General features: G+C 50.9%; 1 protein-coding gene across 1 annotated transcript in view; it reads left to right on the forward strand.

Moving 5' to 3' along the window:
• CALB2 (calbindin 2) overlaps positions 1 to 14420 on the forward strand; it is a 28770-nt gene extending 14350 nt beyond the window's left edge. The window contains exons 4-11 of the mRNA XM_080829393.1: positions 2888 to 2968; positions 6965 to 7021; positions 7604 to 7681; positions 8136 to 8191; positions 8518 to 8557; positions 8936 to 8989; positions 9557 to 9628; positions 13709 to 14420. Coding sequence (XP_080685519.1) covers positions 2888 to 2968; positions 6965 to 7021; positions 7604 to 7681; positions 8136 to 8191; positions 8518 to 8557; positions 8936 to 8989; positions 9557 to 9628; positions 13709 to 13825 — 555 coding nt within the window. The 3' untranslated portion in view covers positions 13826 to 14420. The remainder of the gene's footprint in view (positions 1 to 2887; positions 2969 to 6964; positions 7022 to 7603; positions 7682 to 8135; positions 8192 to 8517; positions 8558 to 8935; positions 8990 to 9556; positions 9629 to 13708) is intronic.
• The last annotated feature ends 5134 nt before the right edge of the window (positions 14421 to 19554 follow it).

Raw genomic sequence — 19554 nt, forward strand, 5'->3', positions numbered from 1 at the left:
AAGCCCCCACCCCACCCCCAGCACCTAGGCTGATCAACAAGAACAGGCAGGACTTTTTCCGAGCCTCACAAGGAAAGAAGCAACCAACAGTGGCCTAAGACAGGGAGGGAGACCTCACGCGCTCTCACGCGCTCTCACGGTCCCAGCAGCTACTCCGAATGGGTGAGGAACCCAGCTTAAGAGAGGAAGGAGCAGGACCGCTGGAGAACAAGAGAGTTCATGCCCCGCCAAAAGGCATCCCAAGGCAATAGTTTTAATTACTTAATTAATTTTAAACACATAATTTACATATATAACACATATCATTTATATATTATATATACACATACATACATTTCCATAAATACATATTGCTAAAACAAATGGAGGCATATTAAAAATTTTAAGAGTGTATTTGAGCAAAAATTGATTCAAATGGGGCAGTGACAAACCATGAGTGATTAGGAACACTCCCCCAACAGTAGCTAGGGAAAGAATCTTATAGAGAAGAGGTGGGAGCAGAGCAAGGAAGGTATCTGATTGGCTGTCGCTTAAGCGGTTGCATTATTTGGGAACCCCTCCTGGGCTGTTTTGACTGGTTTCCATTTGGGTTTGCTCACATAGGCTACTAAGGCATTAAGGTCACCTCAGTTTAATGGCTTCCTTGTCTAATTAAACAGCTTACGTATCCACACATATACACACATACATTCCTACGTACACGGTACAGACACGTGCGCGTGCCGCCGGCCATCAGTTTGTGATGTGTACACGGTCTGATGCTCGGGAATAATGATGGCAGCGCAGGAATGAGGGCGTAGCTCCTCCCAGGGTGGGTTGGGTGAAATCTGCCTTAGGTCAGTGCCCCGGAAGCAGAGACTGAGAAAGGACTCAAGTGGATGGGATTTATGGAGAGAGAACTCTCGAAAGATGGGAAGAGCACAGCAGGAAAAGGCAGAGGAAGGAGCTAAGGAAGGACGTGGTGTCAGATGGAACTAGGTCTTGACCTGAACTCACGGGGAGCTCTGGAATGAGGATTGCCCCAGAGGTGGTCTCATCGTGGGGCAAGGGATGGGGTGGTCCTTCATACCCCTAGTTCAGTCAGTTGTTGGATACAGGCTGCCCCCTCCAGGTCGGGGAGGTGGAGGTGGGTGCCCGAGGCAGTGGTGGTTTGTTGGAGGGCAGCTCTGATGCAGGGAGCAGCTCTGAGCCATTAGCAGGTGTCCTTCACGGCATGAGGGATGGCCCACCAGCCTAGCTAAGGGGGATCTGGGAAGGGCACCAACAGCATAGATGTCTAAGCTGCAAGTCTCAGAGAATCCTGACTCAAATGGGCTTAAACCGGGGGTCACCAGACTTTTTTCTGGAAAGATCCAGATTATGGTACATGTTTTAGGATTTTTAGGCCATATAGTTTCTGTCACAATTCTTCCAACTCTGCCACTGTGGCAGAAAAGCAGCCATAGACAGTATGTAAATGAATGGGCATGGCCATGTTCCAAGACAAGTTCATTTATAGAAATAGGCATTGGGCCAGATTTGGCTCACGGGCCATTGTTTACCTACTCCTGGCTTAAACCATGAGAGGCTCCTAGTGAGACAAGAGCCACGAGAAGGAATGGCTCTAGATGAAGGAGGCCAGGTCCCCAGCTCTGCTTCTCTGCACTTCTCTGCCCCCCAAAACACCTTCATCTTCAGGCTGGCTTGCTGCTCCAGCCATCCCATCTGGAAGCACCCACGTCGGGATGCAGAAAGGATCCGTCTCGTTTGGCTCCACCTGGGAGCTAGGAAACCTTTGCCGGGAGTACTTCTAGCAGACCTCCCCTCACATCCCATTGGCCAGAACTAGATCACATGCCTGCTCATAAACCAATCCCTGGCAAGGGAATTAGCACATTTACCTGACTCAGACCAATCAGGATTTGCCTGTGACCCAAGGACGCTCGGAGCAAAATAAGGGGGCTGAACAAGGGTATTTTTGCATTTTCTGAAAATCAGATTTGTTGAGGTATAATTTATATACAATAAGCTGCACTGATTGGGAGAGTCAAGTTCTGGGAGCTTAGACGTTGTGCACAGCCATGTAATTATCACCGCGATCAAGATAGAGCATTTCTATCGCCCTTGAAAATCCCAGGCCAATTTGCGACGGCGTGCATGGAACTAGAGGATATTATGCTTATCGAAATAAGTCAGTCAGAGAAAGACAACTATCATATGATCTCCCTGATATGAGGAAGTGGAGAAGCAACGTGGGGGGGTTGTGGGGTAGGAAAAGAATAAATGAAACAAGATGGGATTGGGAGGGAGACAAACCATAAGAGACTCTTACTGTCACAAAACAAACTGAGGGTGACCAGGGGAGGGGGTAGGGAGAGGGTGGTGGGGCTATGGACATTGGGGAGGGTATATGCTATGGTGAGTGCTGTGAAGTGTGTAAACCTGGCGATTCACAGACCTGTACCCCTGGGGCTAATAATACATTATATGTTTATTAAAAATTTTTAAAATTTAAAAAATAATAATAAATTGTGGTTAAAAAAAAAAATCCCAGGCTACCACTCATCTCAGATTCGTTTGCCTTCTTTAGAATTTTATGTCGCTGGAATCATCTATTAAGTATTCTTTGGGAGACCGGACATTTGCATTTTTAAAGGGGCTCCACTATCTGTCCCTGCGGGGGGGGGGGGCGACCCAAATGCACTCCTCAGAACATCCTTCTTCCCTTTTGAGGGGCTGTTCTCAGGAAGAAGAGCAAAATGTGGGTCCCACGCTGCCTTGCCACAGGCCATTCACCGCCCTCTGGCAGAGTGGGCTCTGCTCCCTGGCGGGGCCCTCCAGTAACGTCTCTGTGTCTCTGCTCCAGTAACGTCTCTGTGTCTCTGTGTTGCTCTCTGGCCCCCCGCAGCTGGCACAGATCCTGCCGACGGAAGAGAACTTCCTTTTGTGCTTTCGGCAGCACGTGGGCTCCAGCACCGAGTTTATGGAGGTGAGGCCAAGGCGCTGCCTTTCTCCCATGTTCAGGGCCAGGCCCACCCCAGTGCCTGGCAGTGGTCCCCCCGGGGGGCGATGCTAAACCCCTTAGAGCTCCATGACTCAGAGTGTAGTCCCTGGACCAGCGCCATCTGCTTCACCATCACCTGAGTGCGTGTGAGAAACGCAGAGTCCCTGACCCACTGACTCAGAATCTACATTTCAGCAAGATCCCCATATGATATGTGCACATCAAAGTGTGCAGAATACGGTGAGAAGTAAGTGTGGGGAAGTACATGTGGGAAATGCCGGGTACACGCTTATCTCCCCTTTGGGAACTGGTCCATAGACATTTGCATCTTGCCATATCTCAGAAATACTGCAGTGAAGAGACCTGTTTCACGTCCTTTGGCTTCCAGAGTTCACGTACTGTGTTCTCAATAACATTGGTGTCCCTTGAGGTCAGGGTTCCAAGGAGCATGAGAGGGGAGCATGGATTTCTGTGCCATCCCAAAGCTGGAAAAGCCTGGGGAGGGTCGGAATTTCAGTTTGCAGGATCTTCCAGTTCTGATTTTTTTTTTTAAGATTTTATTTACTTATTTGACAGACAGAGATCACAAGTAGGCAGAGAGGCAGGCAGAGAGAGAGGAGGAAGCATGCTCCCCACTGAGCAGAGAGCCCTACTTGGGGCTCGATCCCAGGACTCTGGGATCATGACCTGAGCCGAAGGCAGAGGCTCTAACCCACTGAGCCTCCCAGGCGCCCCTTCTAGTTCTGATTCTTGACTGTGGTCTACACATCAGTGCCCGCCCCTTAAAAGAGATCTTTGCAAAAGAAACTCTGAAATCCTTGAGTGAAGTAGACCACCCAAACTCAATTTTTTTTTTTTTGAGTAATATTGAACCGATAGATGCAGCCATGTGAAATCGCTGATATTTGACCATTTTTGATTTATAAAAATTGGAAATTCCATATGATTCAACCAAATACATGACTAATCCTGATACCTGACAAACTGCTGATTAGTTCTTGGTATTTTTCTGGACTCTGCACCCTAGCTGTTCAAGATATGTGTCCCCCAGAGGGGAACTTAACCGATACCCCCCCCACACACTGCCTGCTAGGAGAATGACTGGCCTTCAACTTGACTCGAGTTGCCATTCCTCGTGTTAAATCCATGTCCAGACACCGGTAATCCCTCTCCGTGATTTACTGCCTAAAACTAATGGAGAGTTAGTCCAGAAATCCACACGGCATGGAGTTCCCCACATGGGTAGAAAATTGGTTAGAAAGAACCAATTCTCAGAGCAGAAAAGTCATTTTTTAAGTGGCAGCTTGCCTAAGCCTCAGATATGGATTTAATTTTATGGTGCCTTAAAGGATTTTCTCCAGGCTTTTCAAGATGGCCAGATTCTGTAAGCTAGTCATTGACATTCTGGATTCTGTTCTTAGTCCTTCTCTTGCCTGTCTTCTGGTGGGGTAGAAAGTCTGCATCTCCTTGCCAGAGTGCTGCTTTTGTGAGAGTCCATTTTTCTGTCTGTAGAAAAGGGAGCCTTGTGGCTGATGGTTCCTTCCCTGATGGAGAGGGAGGCATCCAAAAATTGGTGTCTCTTCCACCTCTGATCTGGAAAATGGAGATGACGAATAGTTTGCGGGGGTGAGGGGAGCTGGAAATACTTAAAGAGAAGCAAAAAAGACCTTTCTCTCTCCGTGTCCCCCTCTCTCAGAGTCATTAGTGGTTTCTCCCTGTGTTGTCGATAGGATTCCATATTCTTATATCTTCATCCTTTAATCCACAGTATAGCAGCTGAGACCACCGCCCCAACCGAGTTTCCCGGGGACCCCACCATCCCGCAGCGCCATCCCCCTGGGCTTGGCCACTTGTTCCATTTTCATCAGCTGGAAACAGGAATTGGTCCCTGTGCCGCCTTGAAAGGCTATAGCGCGGGCAGAGAGCTCCGTCCCACTGCTAAGCACAACATTGTAATTTCTAATTTTAGTGACGCCTCAGGATTTCTTTGAGATTTCACAAAGCCCAGGTCCCTTGAACTCTTTTCCTTCAATGGGAAGAGAATGACCCACTGATGGATGAGCACAAAGCACTGGCGGGAAGAGAAGTGAAAAGGGAGAGCCTGGGGAGGAGGCGGGGCGGGGGGTGGGGGGTGGGGGGGGAGGTCAGAGCCGCTGAGGATCTCCGCCCCCCCCCCCCACCAAAAAAAAGCAAAAATCAAAGCGATGCTTTGCTCTGAGTGAGGACTGCGGTGCCTTCAGGTTACCCTCCTTTTTTTTCCCCAAGATTTTATTCATTTGTCAGAGAGAGAGAGAGAGGGCAGGGGGAGAGGCAGAGGGAGAGGGAGAAGTAGGCTTCCTGCTGAGCAAGGAGCCTGATGTGGGGCTTGAGCAGGCGCTCAACCGACTGAGCCACCCAGGCACCCCCAGGTTACCCACCTTTTAGGCAACTTTAGCCCCAACTTTTAGGGGCTATCTACCTATTTTCTCAGTCAAGACTCAGATGAGCTAAACTCTAAGGCACTGGGTACATGCAGGTGGTTGGTGACGTCATATTTATAAATGTGCTCTTACTGGTTCTTTCTCAAGGGTTAGGCTTTCTGGGCACAGGAAGGAATATTTGAATGGAACCAAAGCATTTTTCCTCCCCAGAGAAAAGACACTTCCCTGATCAAATACCATCTATCCAAGTTGTCCGTGGCATAAGTCTACATTTTTGCTGGGATTTGCTCATGTCTCATAACTTTTTAAACAATCAGGTTCCCCCCCCCCAAAAAAATACTACCAAATTCCCTGGGTCACCACTATCCCATGAGAATTACACAGCCTTGTTTGCTGGTATGGAAGAAAGGTCCTGGGTTATCTGCAAACTCACCCTCCAGACAATAAAAGGGAGGCATGACATAGAGAAGGGAGGGGATGCAGGGGATCCAAATTTGGCAAAATAATTAGTACCTGCTGATTCTTAGTAAAGCCGGTGTCACCAGTGTATGGTGTGCACTCTGGAGGTGAGGGAGAAGAGAGGAAAAAGTCAAGGGAAGAAACCTTGAAAGAAAATAGAAGAAAGGGGTGCCTGGGTGGCTCAGTGGGTTAAAGCCTCTGCCTTCAGCTCAGGTCATGACCCCAGGGTTCTGGGATCGAGCCCCGCATCGGGCTCTCTGCTCAGCAGGGAGCCTGCTTCCTCCCCTCTCTCTGCCTGCTTCTCTGCCTACTTGTGATCTCTGTCGAATAAATAAATAAAATCTTCCAAAAAAAAAAAAAGAAAGAAAGAAAGAAAATAGAAGAAATATATTCAGGCACCAACTTAGATCAAAGATTTGGGGAAATTGGGCCCTCTGGGTTGATCAGGGAGAGGGGTGGTTTCCTTAAAAAACAGAGAAAGAAATGCTTTTTATCACACAGATGGGGAGTAGCCTTGGGACAGTCTAAATGAGCTGACAGCACTACCACTTCTGTTCCCCTTCAGCTGTGGATGCCACGTGCACCGTGATGAGGGGATGGAGGAGGGAGTACAGGGACTGTATCTGACCCTTCCAGAAGATTCTTACCCTTGGCCCAGGCCCCACCCAGACAATCAGAAGCTTCCTGAGCAGTAAAAGAACATGCTGTATACCCACAGCAAAAACTGGATCCACCAGATCTAGTGCTAGAAGTTGCTTGGTTAGCGCCTTAGAAAACCATAACCCTGTCCAAAAAAAATAAAAGAAAACCATAACCGTAGTTACGAAATGATCCAAAAAGAGACCCAGGCCAGTGAAGAGTAGGTAGGTATCGTCCCAGGGATTTTTTTTTTTTTTCTCCTTCTCTGTGTGACCTTGGCCAAGACGCTTTCCCCATTTCTTCATCTGTGACACGGAAGGGACTGGGCTAGACCATCTCCACGTCCCCCTCCCCCGGTAATACTCTTGAACATCAAGACCCAACCTGGTCCATTAAAGGGAACTGGAAGGAGGCTTAGAGGTCTTGACGGGTCCTTGCAAATAGGTTGTTGTCCCCGTTGCAGGCTTGGCGGAAGTACGACACAGACAGAAGTGGCTACATTGAAGCCAACGAGCTCAAGGTGGGATGGGCCTTGGGGAGGGTATGGGAGGCACAGGGAGTGGGACTGAGGCCAGAGTGGTGGTAGGTTTAAGGAACCCAGGGAGGGAGGATATGTTGAGTGGGGAACATGGGTTTATGGAATGCTCAGGAATTAAGCCCGACTCCAAATCGGTGGACGTGTTCAGGACGGCCACGTGAATGAGTAACAGGGAGCCACGGGGCCAGGGAGCTTGACCAGACTCCACTCCCTTGCACATCAGTGCCTGGGACAGGCACCTTCAAGACAATTCTGGCAGATCGGTCCCACACCTGTGAGCCTACCCCACCATCCCTTCGCAACCAGTGGTGCCCAGGCGCTGCTTAGCCCTGGGTCCTGGGCTCCCTAAGGTGCCAGAACCAGTCTCTGCAGCCTCTTCTGGGGGCTGAAGTTGCATCCAGGCCTTCATGGTCATCCCACAAGCATTAGGGATTAGGGAATCAGGAGGGATGTAAGCCATACGAATGGGAGACCTCAGAAAACGGTGTTGACTGACTGAAGGAGCAAGTAATAAAGGAGGGGCTGACTGCGTCAGGAGCTCTCAAGAGACCTTTTGTGTTCTAGGGATTTCTGTCTGACCTGCTGAAGAAGGCGAACCGGCCATATGATGAACCCAAGCTGCAGGAATACACCCAAACCATAGTGAGTGGGCAGAGGCCCGGGACTGGGGCCTGCCCCATGCCAGGGGGTTCTGGGTTTCCAGGGTTCTTTGCTGGCTGAGTCTTCAGGCCCTGGTGAAGTGACTCCCAGTGGCAAAAGGGATGCTGGTCCCTGGGCTCACACACCCTCTGTCTGAGATCCTCACTGAGCTAGGAGGAGACGGGAGCATCTGTTTCCATGACAACCTCCCCAGCTCTGGGAGAGGGTGGGCCTTTGCAGCTGGCCAGCCCGGCTCCTGGGACCCTCACCCCGAGAAGAGGAGAGAGGAGCAGGGACCCATTTAGACCCTGCTGGTCTCTGGCCTCCGGGTGACCTCAGAGGGGGCAGAGCACACCCACCCTTCTCCCTTCCTCTCTAATGCAAGGGGATGGCAGGTCAAGGTCCCCCATGAGGGGTCAAAGCAAATCACCCAGGCATCTCTGTCTGTCCCCAACAGCTACGGATGTTCGACTTGAACGGGGATGGCAAGCTGGGCCTCTCGGAGATGTCCCGGTAAGTGCCCGAGCCCACCCCAGGGTCACTTCTCGCAGGACCTCTGCCTACGGTTCTGTGCCACCCTCCCTGGCTGGAAGACCAGTCGGGGGTGGGGGGAGGGCTGTAGGAAGTGAGGGGTCGGGTGTCATGAAGCTCAACACCAAGCTAGAGAGAGTTCCAGCACCTCAGCGTGTCCACCTCCCTCCATGCAGACCTTGCCACTAATTCCTCCGTGCTCAGAGACAGTTTCCAGAACCACAGGCGCGGCTTCCACATCCCCCTCTGTTCCGTTGTTCCAGCCTCTGCCCTGTCTCCTAAGCTCTGCTCTAACGCTTCCTTTCCAGACTCTTGCCTGTACAGGAAAACTTCCTGCTTAAATTTCAGGTAAAAGAGCCTCTGCTTTTCTTCACTTCCTCCCTTCCCTCATCCCCACGCACTTCATGCTGCCACCCTCCTGTTGGCCCTCCAGCACACGCACACGTGCGCACACTCACGTGCACACACACATGCACACACGCAGCCCTGTGCCTGCTCACTTGTACACGCATGCATCCATGCACACATCCATGTACACACGCTCCCACATGCACACATATGCGCTCACTCACACATGTGCACGCACGTGCACACGGACATACGCGCCCACTCATGCACACACAAGCGGTGCGCTCATTTGCATACATGGGCATGCACACATGCACGTGCATGCACGCGCACCCTCCCAGGCTTTTGCTTCTCTCTTTAATACCTCGGGCCTTACAGGGCATGAAGCTGACCTCAGAGGAGTTCAACGCGATCTTCACATTTTACGACAAGGTAAGACGGCGGAGAGCAGCGTGGGAGGGAAAAGCAGGGGCCCCGTCAGCAGGGGAGCCCCCAGCCACCGGCTCCTCTTTGTCTTTTCGGGGGAAGGAGGTGCTCGGTATTGCTCCCTTGTTGCCGGCTCATCATTTCGCATCGGAGCCAACTGTTTTGCTAGGCAGTTGGGAGGGAGAGGACCCCCTTACCGCCGTCACCCCTTCCTTTGCTGCCCCAACTTGTGACTCCAGTAGTCTGGAGGGTAAGCTTTAAATAGCCCCTGTGTTCATCCTGACATCTTAGGGAGTTAGCTAAATGCTTCTGGAACCTCATCTGTATTTTCAATGCAAATGAAAAACACCGGGACACACGTTTGCCCTGGAGTGTCCCTCTCCTGCCTTGGCTGGGGAAGTCAGCAGTTGGGTGTTATTTTGACACCGTGGGGTGTGAACGCCTTCTGCACGGAGCAGAGGGAAGGTCAGACTCTGCAGGCTCCCTGGGAGGAGCTGGGGGGATCGGGAGGCCAGGTCAAGGGTGGTGGGGCCTGATTCTCGAGCTCTGTGTGCCCCTGCTCCGCACCTCCAGGACGGGAGCGGCTACATCGACGAGAACGAGCTGGATGCCCTGCTGAAGGACCTGTATGAGAAGAACAAGAAGGTGAGCCGCTGAGCCCTGAGGCCGAGGGAGCTGGCCCTGGGGCAGGGGAGAGGCTTCTGAGGGAGGGGGGAAAGGCCTGTGGGGTACGTTCGCTCTCCTCTGATCACCCATAACTAGGCAACGGCAGTGTGGGGGCTGTTGTTTGGTTTCTGGATGGATGCTCGGTTGACGTTTCTTTCAACTGTAGTAAAACCCCCTTCGCACAAAGCTTCTTCCCCATTTCTGAGCACCCCTCAGCAGTACCGAGGACACCCACACTGTAATCACCACCCGGTCCGGAACTCTCTTCCTCTTGCAAAACCCAAACTCCGCACCCAGCAAACAAGAGCTCTCCAGCCCTTCCTCTCCCAGCCCCCAGGCCCTCAGGCCCCCAGACCCCCACCAGGCTACCGTGTCTACAACTTGACCGCTTTCGGCACCTCCTACAAATGGTGGCATCCAGGTCTTGTCTCTGTGACGGACCTACCTCACTGAGCATAACGCCTTCCAGGTTCACCCATGTTGTGGCAGTGCTGACATCCTTCCTTTTTAAGGCCGAGTAATATTCCAGGGTTTGTGTCCAGCACTTTCTATCTGTTCAGCCACCCCCAGACAGTCGGGGTGTCCCCACCTGTTGGCCCTCTGCAGTGGTGCGATGATAAGGCACTGGCAACCCGATCGCCATCAGAAAAGACTTTCCCCACAAGGAGAGTTGGGAGAACTTCCAATAATAATATATGTTCATTGAATTTAAATTTACAAAAAGAAAAGGGGGGGGAGTGATTTGGGAAAGAAGGGGCCAGTGGGAGGTGAAGATATTTCTCCCTCTGCCCCTCCCCCCCGGCTGTGTGTGCATGTGCGCTCTTTCCCTCTCAAATGAATAGATAAAATCTTGAAAAAAAAATAAATAAATGCAGAGTCTGGAGGAGGCTGAGAGGAGCCACGGAAGCATGTGTTCCCCTAAAAGAAAAGGCAAAAGGCGGGGAACCAAACTATTACTTTGCCTGGTGGCGTTGCTTGAAGGATAGACCGCAAGCAGCGGGCTCATCCGGGGGCTGGGGGGCCGGGGGCAGCAGGGGGACCAGGAGCCCACAGCTGTCTTAGCGGCCACCTTCCTTCACCTCCCGGGATGCCTTTCTCTAAGCAAATGGTTTTGCTGTTTTCTTTATTCAGATGATGAACACTCTACACTTCCTCACGTTGCCTAACCGTCTTGCCGGCCAGGCACAAGCTAAATTTACTGCTCAATTTCAGGGGAAAAAATTCACTGCAGCCTGAATCTGTCTCCCCTGCCACTTGCTGGCTTTCTGACCGCTTCATCTTTGTCCTGACTATCATGATTCATTGCTTTCATCCTACATTTTTTTTTGTTACCGACAAATGCTTTCTGAAAGAGGCAGAAAATAAATTATAAGCAAGCACATGCTTCGTAGGAAGAAGGATGTCTTCACTAGGTGTTTGAACTCAGCGGACTCCTTCCTGGCCCCAAACCCTAGGAGAAAATTATTTATGCAACCTTACGTGTCCAAGGAATGTTGGCATCCTAGTGGAAAATATCTTTAACTGTAATTGTATTAATGAGGCATCATTATTCTCCATGTGGCCCTGCTCGACACCTGAGGTTGATCGACCCTGAAGGCAAGCATTAAATCTGGGGAGTGACCTCAATTTTCTGCGCTTCACCTAACTTTTTTTTTGTTAAGACTAATTTATTTGAGAGACAAAGCCAGCATAATGGGGAGAGGGAGCAGAGGGAGAAGGCCAAGGAGGAGCAGACTCCCTGCTGAGCAGAGAGCCCAATGCTGGGCTCGATCCCAGGACCCCAGGATCATGACCTGAGCCCAAGGCAGATGCTTAACTCACTGAGCCCAGGTGCTCTTGGGTTCTTTCTTAATTACCACAAAATACAAATCCTACAGCCGCACAGGTTCACTCAAGATGTAGAAACAAAAACAGGTGTTGGGGGGCACCTGGGTGACTCAGTGGGGTAAAGCCTCTGCCTTCGGCTCAGGTCATGATCTCAGGGTCCTGGAATCGAGCCCCACATCGGGCTCTCTGCTCAGCAGGGAGCCTGTTTCCCTTCCTCTTTCTCTCTGCCTGCCTCTCTGCCTACTTGTGATCTCTGTCAAATAAATAATAAAATCTTAAAAAAAAAAAAAAACAGGTGTTGGGGGTTAGGAAGTAACTCTGAAGGTTGGAGAACGATGATACCAATACAGTCGTTTACCTGGGAGTCTCCCACCTGTCCTAAGCTCAGGATGTGGCCCCTGGGGATGGACAGCAGGAACCAGTAGAGAGAACCACAGGAAACAGCACCTGTGCCGGGAGGGGAGCGGGCCGTGTTCTGTGAACCCACATGGCAGATGCACATTCCATTTGGATGGCGCGAGGTCTCGGACGTGGATTCTGAACAGATTCATGTTTGAGGTCCCTGAGGGACAGGCTGGTGCAATCAAACCTCAGTATTTTTTTTTTTAAAGATTTTATTTGACAGATAGAGATCACAAGCAGGCAGAGAGGCAGGCAGAGAGAAAGAGGAGGAAGCAGGCTCCCTGCTGAGCAGAGAGCCCGATGCGGGGCTCGATTCCAGAACCCTGAGATCATGACCTGAGCCGAAGGCAGAGGCTTTAACCCATTGAGCCATCCAGGCGCCCCAAACCTCAGTATTTCTCACCACTCCTGGGGCCACTGCAGCTCACTACAGCCTTCCTCAGCTTCAAGCAGACCTTCTAGATATAGAAAGTGAGCACAGCCCTCTCATTGAATCGGCGTGGGGGGCGAGGTGGTTCTCCAGCTCCATGTTGATATATGGGGTCCCTTCCTTGGCTCCTAATTTGAATGGTGGATAGTATAACAAACTAGGTGGTATTTCCAGGGACTTCAGACCTTTAGGGAATATGCTCCCCAAAGCTAATGATGCTTGCAAAGTGCCTTCGGGGTGGCTGCTGGCACAGAACCAGGAATCAGTAACATGAGGGGATGTCCTGGGACCCCGTAAAGGCCTGATCTTTGAGCACTCAAAAAAGAGGTGACTGAGGACAGGTGAGCCAGGCAAAGAATTACATAGACTTCGAGGCTCTGGAGACCAAGGATGTTGTGGCTGTAGAGTTGGTCCAGTCCTTTAACAAATACCATAGTTTTTATGCTTCCGTTTTTTCATTAGCTGAATGGAGATAAAGACCATCAGCCTGAAAGGGGTGGTGAAAAAAGGAAAAGAATGAGAGAGAGAGGAGGGGAGGGAGAAACGAAGGGAAGGAGGGAGGAAGGAAGATCTGCCGACGTTTTCAAGACAAGAGGAGGGAAGAGGCAGGGGAGGGAGGGAGACAAAAAGATAGTGTAAGTGACGGTTCTGCTGTATGTTAGACCTATTGGTTATCTGTACCCCAATCAGTTACTGTAAAGCATGTATTCAACCCAAGGCATATCAGGTATTGATGTTCTAATGTTGGCCTCCATTTTACTTGAGACAGTGGCCCTATGTCCGTGGCTCACCTGTCCTCGTGGCCTCTGAATGGCCACAGAACCCAGTGAACAAGAAGTAGGCAGGAGAGCTTTGCCGCTAGGAGGCGGCAGGAGTTAGGATTCCTTGTTTAAATGGAGGAGGAGGAGGTTTAGAAAAGTATTTTCTGTGGGGCCGGGGGACAAGATCAGGGAACTTCCCCGGTGTTCTCTTCCTCACCTACAAGGACACACAGCGAGTACCAGAGCCCCCCAGGGAGAGGAGAACTTGATACAAGGCATGCAGAGATAGGGACTAGCCGATTTGGGAGGGCACGCTGTGTGCCAGGGGCCGCACTGCCCATCGTTTGCATTCATTCCCTCAGCTAACCGTCCTAACACCTCAATGAGGCAGACGCTGTTAATGTGCCCATTTTACAGATGAGGCAGCTGAGCAGAGACTCAGAAAGGTTGACTACTGTCCCGAAAGCAAGGCAGCCAGGAAGAGAGAGAGCGTTTAACGCAGGGCTTTCTGACTCCAAAGCCCACGTTTGCTGGGATGGGAGAAGAGGAGCATTCTGGTGAACGAGCAGAATGAGCAAAAAGGACGCTCCGCTGGAGCTATCCAGTGAGGGGCTCTTTCTCTCTCCACTTGTCTCCTAGGAAATGAATATCCAGCAGCTCACCAACTACAGAAAGAGTGTCATGTCGTTGGCTGAGGCGGGGAAGCTCTACCGCAAGGACCTGGAGATCGTCCTCTGCAGCGAGCCCCCCATGTAAAGCGGAGTCGGGGGCTGTTTCTCCGCCTCCCCCAAACCCTGCCCCCGCTGCCCTGCCACTTCTCCCCGGACCCCCGAGATCGTGAGCACCCCTCCTCCGCCCCTGCCACCTGCACCCACCAGCCTGCAGAGCAGGAGAGGAGAGGAGTGGAGGGTGGGTTGCTGACGGGCCTCCGGGAGCCCCCTCTCCAGCCTCCCCGGACCGGCCCCGACCCGCACGCTGCTCTGCCCACGGAAGTGCACCACCCTAGTGGGCGGTGGGCGGGGACATGGGCGGAGCTTCCCTGCCCCTCTTCGCTGTGATGCATGAGCTCCTCTGCTGTATGATCTAGGCTTCTCCGTCCCACCGAGCGGACTCTTCCCTCCCACTCCCCTCCCCTCTCTCCCGTGCCACCACCCACCGAAACTCCCTAGTTCCACCCACCACCTCGCTAATGGCATAGCTGTCTTCTCAGAGTCCCTGTTCGTGGAGGGTGCTGGCCCTTTGTCTTCCGGACTCGGCGTGCTCCTTTGCTCTGTGGGTTCCTTGTCTCCTTGTTTACCAAAGAAGAGTTTACAGACAATAAAGTGGAAACGTTCTGCGTGGAAGCTCACCCAGTTCTAAAGTGGTCAACTTCTCTCTGCAGGCAGCAGCTCTTGATGAGGAGAGCGCCTGTCCTATGGGGTGGGGAGGGGGGAGCCATTAGGACCACCCAACTGGGGAGTAACCACAAAAAGCAGGGGCGTAGGACCCCAGGACTCTGGGCTTTCCCTCGTCATTCCCCGCCTGCCTCTTCACCAACCTGTCCCTTCTTTGCCGCGTGTCTGTCTCTTCACCTCTGAGATAATGGCAGCAGTGATCCCTTCCTGAAAGCGAAGTGCCCCGTATTATGCTAAACGGTGGACCTGAGGTATCCCCCACTCCTTGGAGAGGTGCTGTGACCGCCTCTACTGCACAAAGGAAACTCAAGATTGAAGAGGTTAAGGAAGAGCCCCACATCTCATGGCCAGTGTGGGGCAGAGCTGGGGCATGCTCCCACACACTGGACCCACATTCTCTCTAGGAGCGACACCGGCTGGGTGTGGCAACAGTGGGACCAGGTGATGTCCTCCAAGCTGGGGACACCTCCAACCAGGAGGTCTAGACCACCACAAAGTCAACCTCTCCTCCTCCCAATGTAATGAGCCCCACCATTCCTCAGATGCCCCATGGCAGGGGGCCAGCCTGGCCCAGGCATCCACAGAGTTGAGATCCTAGAATACAGAAATAACTAATTTTTTTTTAATCAATCATTCATGGTCTACAGGCTGCATTTTGACATTACATTTAATGCTGCAGGAATCCTATGCGATGGATCCTATTTTCAGATGGAGAACCTCCTCAGTGAGGCCCACCCTGATAAAACTGTAGCCACCGCTCCCCATCACCCCTAGTTCCTCCCGGCAGCATTTTCCCCCGTGGCACCATGAGCATGTCACCTGGTATGTGTTCCGGGAGCTCCCCCAACCAGAGCGGGAGTTCCCAAGGGCGGCAAGCTCCCCCTGCCCATGCCTGCTCCACCCACACACCTTGAGCCCATTCCTCCCAGCATCCCCACCCAGTACCCCAACGCTGTCCTGCATTAGGGGCCCCCAAAGATGTCAGGACGTAGTCAATATGTTCTCTTACCAGGCAAAGGGGAATTAAGGTCCTGGAAGGAATTAAGGTGGCTAATCAGCTGACTTTAGGGAGATCACCCCAGTGCCCCCAAGTAATCCCAAGGGTCCTTAGATGGGAAGGAGGGAGGCAGAGGTCAAGGGATGCACTGTGGGAAAGGTTCGGCCATCCCAGGTGGAAGCCGGAGGCATCTAGAAACTCCCCGAAGCAGGAAAATAGATTCTCCCTCAGAGCTTGCAGAAGCCCCTCGAGGCTTTGATAGCAGCCCATTTTGGACTTCTGGCCTCCAGAGCGGTAAGATTATAGTGTGTGCTGTTTTAAGGCCCCAAGTCGGTGATAACGGATAAATGCAGCAGCAAGAGCCGATGAGTCCACTCCAGAGACACAAGGTTGTCCGGGCCCAAGAGCCGGAGGCTTCCTCCACCCCCAGCTGGAAGTTCCCGGCTGCCCCAGGACTCTCAGGGACTCCGCTGGTTCCAAATCTGGGAAGTCCTACTCGGCTTTCAGAGAAGGTGGCCGCCTGGTGCGCTGTCCCCTCCTGCGGGGATGGGAGTCCTCCAAACCTGGCAGACACCTTAGGGGTGCAGGTCTGTCTGCCACGGCTGAGGAGCTGAGCAGTCCGTGCTGACCCCCTGGCAGAGGCAGGAAGACACCAAAAAGTGTCTGTGAGCAGCAAACACAAAAAAGATGGACATCACTGGGGCGCCAGAGTGGCTCAATCGGTTAAGCATCTGAGTCTTCATCTTGTTAGGGTACGGAGTCCACCACCCCTCAATTAGACAGAGAACAGTCTCAATAATGCAAGTCACACAGCGAGGTTTATTTCCAGCCAGCTGGGGTCCAAGTATCTGCCCGGCGCAGCGGGTTTCAACGAGGACCCCGAGTTCTCAGAGCCAAGGGTTTATATAGCATTTTCAAGGCACTTTTTCATAGCTACAGTCACACTTTGACGGTTTAACTGCTTAACTTTTCGCCCCCCCACCCCCAGCGTTACCCTGGCGCCATCCTGGCGGCTAAGTGAGATTTCGGTTTAGAAGAAATTTAACTTTATTTCTATTTCCTTCTGCCTCAGCCTCCCTCAGTTTTATGGTGGGGAGGGTGACATTTGGCCTCAAGGAACTGAGCCATTTGTCTCTGGAATTTGGGCCATTGAAAAGAATCACCAGGACATTTGCAAACCAAGGGAGACTCCTGTCTTGCAGGATTGTGATCTCTGCAAGTTAACTATTTGTTTTTCATTAATATCTGGTCCCTGTGGTGCCACCGCCTAACCACCCTGGTGGTATATGATTCAGTTGTTTTTTCAGGTTTCACGTATGCAGTGTGGGCCGGTTAGGGACGCTCAGTAAAATGGCTTCCCGGCCTTCAGGATGGCCATTCTTATGCTAACCCACTCTTACATTCCCCCCTTTTCTTTGGAGATTAGTCAAATCTTTGACTCTTCTGCCAGTTCTATACCCCCTCCCTTTTAACGGCTGCTAGGCTGTTTTAATGACTCCCGTGTGATTTACCCAGAAACAGTATGTTAAGCCCCCCCTTTGTTATTTTGCACTTGCTTACACCTCCCGCCTATATCTTAACAACAGGGGCAACAATGAGTTTAATGAACTCATTGTTTCTTTTAAGTCTTAGTTTTAGTCCACGACCGATGGGGTCCAGCAGGGTCCAGCGGGGTCCATCGGCAGCGGCATCCACCTCTGGGGGGTGTCTTCGTTTGACGTGACCCGCATGAATCCAGGCCCTGATGCCTTCTACTTTTATTGCCGTGGGAGTGGTCGGGATGACAGTAAACGGTCCCTTCCAGCGGGGCTCCAGGTTTTCCACTTGGTATCCAAACCAAATCTCCGGGTTGGTAGGGATGTGCCTCCACCTCCGTCTCCGTCCCAGTGTGGGCAGTCTGGCTCCCTGCGTGGGCTTTTTTTTTTTTTTTAAGATTTTATTAATTTACTTGACAGACTGAGATCACAAGTAGGCAGAGAGGCAGGCAGAGAGAGAGGAGGAAGCAGGCTCCCTGCTGAGCAGAGAGCCCGATGTGGGGTTCGACCACAGGACCCTGGGATCATCACCTGAGCAGAAGGCAGAGGCTTTGACCTGCTGAGCCACCCAGGCGCCCCTGCATGGGCTTTTTTGGAGACAGACTGTAATGCCTGCAGTGACTGGAGTACAGACTGATCAGTCATCATTAAGGAGGACCTGATACCCCGTCACTCCGGCGTTTGTCGTCCACCGGTCTGCTGGAGTCCAGAGAAGGCCCTCGATAGCGTGAGTGGTGGTCAAGATGAGATTTTGACCCAAAGTCAATTTACTTGCATCCTTGACCAGGAGGGCTGTGGCAGCAATTATGGGGAGGCAACGGGGAACCCAGCCGCTACTGGATCTGGTTTCTTGCCAAGATAGGCTACTGGCCTTTGCCAAGGCCTCAGAGTCTTAGTCAAAAACTCTTTCAGTCACCCCTGCCTTTTCATCTACATACAAGTTGAAGGGCTTGGTAACATCTGGGATGGCCAGTGCTGGGGCACTCAGTAAGGCTGTTTGTCTAGGGCTGACTGACTGGCAAAGGCAAGATCGTTTACCACGAGTTATCGCGTAACTTCTCTGAAGTTTACCTTAAGCTGTTTAGTTTAGGTAAACAAACCTTTAATAACAATCAAATTTAGAATTTAACACCCATAAAGGCATGTTATTAAAACATAATTTTTCTCTCTAAAATAACCCTCATTTCCAGAGATAGCCAAATCAGGATTAAGTCATTTGAAAAAAACAAGTCCAGTTTTAACAAACTTGGCCTAATTATTTACATAAGCTCAGCAAAAACAGTAAGTATTCATATAGATCTTGTAGAATCTGCTTTGCTGGAACTTCTTACAAGCAATCTCCAGGTTGAACATTTAGTAGCCTCTCCAGGCCAGAAACCAAGCCACGTACTTGCCATCAGACATGCCTGTAATACCTGTCAACTTGGGCAAATTTTTCTTCCTGAGGTCCTGCCCCTGCCAGGGAGTGACATTCTTTACTCACCTGGTAAGGCTGCTGGGAACTCTGTAAGCAAGGTTATCAGGCCAACAGTTCCAAAGGGCTTTACGGCTCCAGGTTTCATAAAGTCAACCTTCGTTCCTTTAAACTGTCTGGTCGTATCTGAGTCTTCTCAAATATGACATCCCAGTCAAAGCCTTGGTAAAATAACCCATGTTTCCAGCAGTGTCCTGTTACAAGGAGAACAGATTCTTTTTTTTTTTTAATATTTTATTTATTTATTTGACAGAGATCACAAGTAGGCAGAGAGACAGGCAGAGAGAGAGGAGGAAGCAGGCTCCCCACCGAGCAGAGAGCCCGACGTGGGGCTCGATCCCAGGACCCCGAGACCATGACCTGAGCCGAAGGCAGAGGCTTAACCCACTGAGCCACCCAGGTGCCCCAGGAGAACAGATTCTTATTGAACTTATGCAAATGACTGATTGCCCTGGAAGGATGAATACCTATTGAGCCCTTTTGGTTTCAGAGGGTTCAGATAGAGAGAAAAGTTGAATGCCTTGATTCGTTTACAAAATGAGTACTTTTACATCTCTATAAGTTACAGATAACTTAAGAAAAAGTTTCCCTAGTCTAGAGGAGTAAACATTACAGAACCTGTAATGTTTAAAACATTAAGAGACACAACATTACAACCTTTCAGTTCATCTAGTCCCATGTTACTAATTCTGGTTTAGTCCGAATGCAGCCCTTACTTCTGTAAATTTTTACCCATTTCAGTTCCCAGGATTTTAACATATCAAAGACCTGTATTTGTCCTGAAATTCTTCCCATATGAATTTCCTTTAGGGCGGAATTCATCTTACAAGAGAATTAAAACAATTACAAATGACAAAAACTCAGAATAAATATGGTTAAATATCAAGTGATGACCCTTATCAAAACATTAAACTCTAGTAAATGTATTGAACCTCTACGGTAGCTACAGCATTTACCCAAATCTAACCCAAGGTTTATCACTGGTTTGGCAGTATTCCCTGAGTAACTTAGCATATCAAGGAAGCCTTATGAGCCAAAGAGATCTCATTTACAACTCTGGGCGGGCAAAGAGAAAACAATTTACT

Source organism: Martes martes, assembly GCF_963455335.1.
Source record: "Martes martes genome assembly, chromosome: 17".
NCBI classification, from domain to species: domain Eukaryota; kingdom Metazoa; phylum Chordata; class Mammalia; order Carnivora; family Mustelidae; genus Martes; species Martes martes.